The sequence below is a fragment of the Lathyrus oleraceus genome, chromosome 5 (genome assembly GCF_024323335.1).
Source record: "Lathyrus oleraceus cultivar Zhongwan6 chromosome 5, CAAS_Psat_ZW6_1.0, whole genome shotgun sequence".
Classification (NCBI taxonomy): domain Eukaryota; kingdom Viridiplantae; phylum Streptophyta; class Magnoliopsida; order Fabales; family Fabaceae; genus Lathyrus; species Lathyrus oleraceus.
The window spans coordinates 234,245,706-234,249,055 of NC_066583.1; the positions used below are offsets into that span (position 1 = coordinate 234,245,706).

General features: G+C 36.1%; 1 protein-coding gene across 1 annotated transcript; it reads right to left on the reverse strand.

Annotated features, from left to right (window-relative positions):
- Window positions 1–764: 764 nt before the first annotated feature.
- On the reverse strand, window positions 765–1,595 carry LOC127079927 (uncharacterized). Its single transcript, XM_051020277.1, has one exon. It carries the CDS (start codon window positions 1,593–1,595, stop codon window positions 765–767), a length of 831 nt encoding a protein of 276 aa, XP_050876234.1.
- Between the last annotated feature and the right edge of the window lie 1,755 nt (window positions 1,596–3,350).

A 3,350-nucleotide genomic window follows, 5' to 3' on the forward strand; every position in this document is an offset into this window, starting at 1 on the left:
TCGAACTGTAGAATGGTTGAAAAATCTGTTGAAGCCTTCAGCACTAGATTTATATTTTGTGTTGGGTTATTTAGTTTGGGTCTGGGTTATGTTTTGACCAAATTAGGTTTATTCTACTTTTCCTATAACCTAAGCGGCCGAAAACAGTACATAGTATCACTATTCACGAAAATTTGAAAGCTTGTACGAATTCCATGGAGAACTAATCCCTCTGATTCGATCTGCCGTAATTCAGGTTCCAAAACTTGAGATTATTATAATGTTAATTTTAGTTTAATTCCTTTCAATGATATCTTGTCTTCTTGTATGCTTAATTCGATTGCATGAAATATATTGATTCAATTTGGTTGATTGTATGATCCTAACATAGGCACATCACGTTTGCTTAATTCGTTTTTGTGTCTGATCAATCATGTTTGCTTAATCCATGAAAACTTATCCCATTTGCTTAATTCGGACAATAGGATCAGTCATCTCACAAACTTCATCGCGCTTGTCATTGAGTTTGTATCCAAATAGGAATAGACAATCCGCTCAGGGTATTAAAATTATATTAATCGATGATAGTAGGAACTGAATCGGTAGATTGAATTATTTTATAATCACTTATTCCATAACAGTTTATTTCAAGAATTGCTTTTAATAATCACATTTTCTTAATCGAACACCAAACCAAACCACCCCCCCTTAATTCGATTTACCTTTGGATAATAATAATCAAGAATCCTTGAGAGAACGATATCCGAGTTAAAATTGTCGCCGTACTACATTTTTGAAAAACACTCGTTTTGACCCGCGCGCGACAGCTGATCACCTTCCAAGTGAATATTTTTTGGCTTATCTCTCATTGGATAACCGAGTTGACGCCAAGTTAGGATTGGGTTGTAACTGATGCCTCCTTTTGTACCAAGGAGGGGTACATTAGAAAATCCTCCACAACTATCAAGGATATTAACTCCATCATAGTCACGACTATACCTAACAATATCTGAATGTGTGAGCGACATAATCTTCTGTGACCACAAAAGACCATCCTTAAGATCCCAAAAAGCATGAGACCTGGGCAAGTGAGAAATAAACCACTTGTACAACATGGGCACACAACATGTAATCATTCCTCCACTGTAAGAATTCCTCATATGAACAAAATGATAGGCATCAGCAAGCAAAGTAGGAACTGGATTTCCTATTAAGAATATCTTGATGGCATCCATGGCAACAAAGTCATCAAAACTAGGAAAGAGGAATAATCCATAGATAAGTAGAGCAAAAACAGCCTCAAAAGCATTAACACTCCTCATTCTAGCAAAGTACTGAGCTTTGTTCATTAGAAACTTAGCTGTCAAACCAAGCATTTTTCCTTTTGTGGTCATGTGATCCCTGATCTCTGACATTTTCAAGTGAGTAGCCTTTGAAATATCTTGATCTTTGGGATCTTCCTCCAAACCAGAAAATGGAGCTTGACTAGAAATAGGAACACCAATCAAATGAGAGTATTCTTCAAGTGTTGGCAAAAGCTGATAGTCGGGGAAAGTGAAACAGTGATACACAGGATCATAAATTTGAATCAAAGTAGAAAGAAGTCCATCTGCCATGTTGATCTTCAAAAGAGAAAGCAAATGTCCATATCTTTTGCTAAAAGCCTCTGTGTCAATAACCAAAGATCCCAATCTCCTTAGGTCTTATAACTTAGGACTCTTGAAAGTGTACTTTTGAGTCTTTTTCCTTCCAAAATCCATGCTAAACCTAATGTTTGCAACAAAAGTTCCTAAGTTCCTTGAAAAATTTGTTTAAAAAATGATGTTTATGATGCATGGATGCATGAATGCACAAACACACAAACAAGGGTCACACACAAATAGGGTTTAAAGGTTCGACGTTGCGAGCATGAGGCCATGGGTCTAACCATCCCAAATGTACTATGGGTTTATTTTGTACCTGTACAACGGGTTCCTCAAAGGTTCCCAAAAATCATTGACCCATCTTTCGGATATTATCAACACACCAATTACTCGGGAGTTAATAATATTCTCAAGAGAATCTAATTTGAGTGTAGTATCGCGTATCAACTATTTTAGATTTACACCTTCATAGTCATCGCACTACATCCTAAAAACCAAGTGGGGTAAAGGGGGTTACTAAGGTCCTCAACTTCTCAGGTTACCCAAATCAATATAGTATGTGTTTTCACAATTGCTTGATCAACAATTTTAATTGTAAAGGGAACCTCCACATGAATGGTGGATTCTCAAGTCAGCTTGTTCGGGATTAAACTCCCTATAAGCCTTCTTGACTATACCGCATCCTATCTTATTTATGTACACTCAAGTCCGGGTTAGGACTTACCTCATCACACAATGGATCACGCAAAATAAAGGTCCAAACAAACAAGGAAAACAACTAATAATAACAACACAAATATAATCAAAATAGGCTTAACCCTCCTTCAATGTGTCCCCAGTGAAGTCGTCATTTCTGTCGCGGTGAGAATCGGATATCAAGCTATTGTATTAACTTGAATCACAAAACATTAAATGTTCACCACCGAACTTTAATTTATCCAAGGGAAAGGGAAAAGATCGAATAAAACCCTAATTATGCAATGTAAAAACAATGCGAAGAGATCTAAAATTCGGGGGTTGGTTATACTAATGGAAGGTATTAGCATCCTCAGTATCTATAGTATCCTATAGGAACCTTTTGAAAGTATTTGTTTTATGTTATTATTTGGAAATGTTCTGTCGGGAAGGACCTAAAGGTTTTATTAAGTTTGCTCGCCAAAACATCGCGGTCATGTGCCTACGTATCCTTATAAGGATGGAATCAGAGCAACCGTAGTTCACCTAACTAAGGGTGAAAGAACACTTGGTAGTGATCAAGGTTCCAAGGGGGGAAGTAAGTGTTCATAACAAACATACTTACAAGAGTTATAAACTCTTACTTAAATCTAAGTTGAAAGTGACAATGACTCTAACAACGTCAAAGGGAAACTAGGGATTGCTAAACTACCTATGACATTAAGTCAATAAATAGGTCTTTCCCTTGGATTTAGGCAAAAAGATAAACAAAATATAAGCAAGATGAAGAAGATGTTCAAGCATGACATCAACAAATATAATCACATGATAAAGAAAGATGTTAAAGCATGACATCAACAAAGATAAACAAATGGTAAATAAGAGGTTCAAGCATGACATCAACAAGAACAAACAAGGATGAAGAAGATGTTCAAACATGACATCCACAAAGATAATCAAATGAAGAAGATGTTCATACATGACATCAACAAGAACAAACAAGGATGAAGAAGATGTTCAAACATGATATCCACAAAGATAATCAAATGAAGA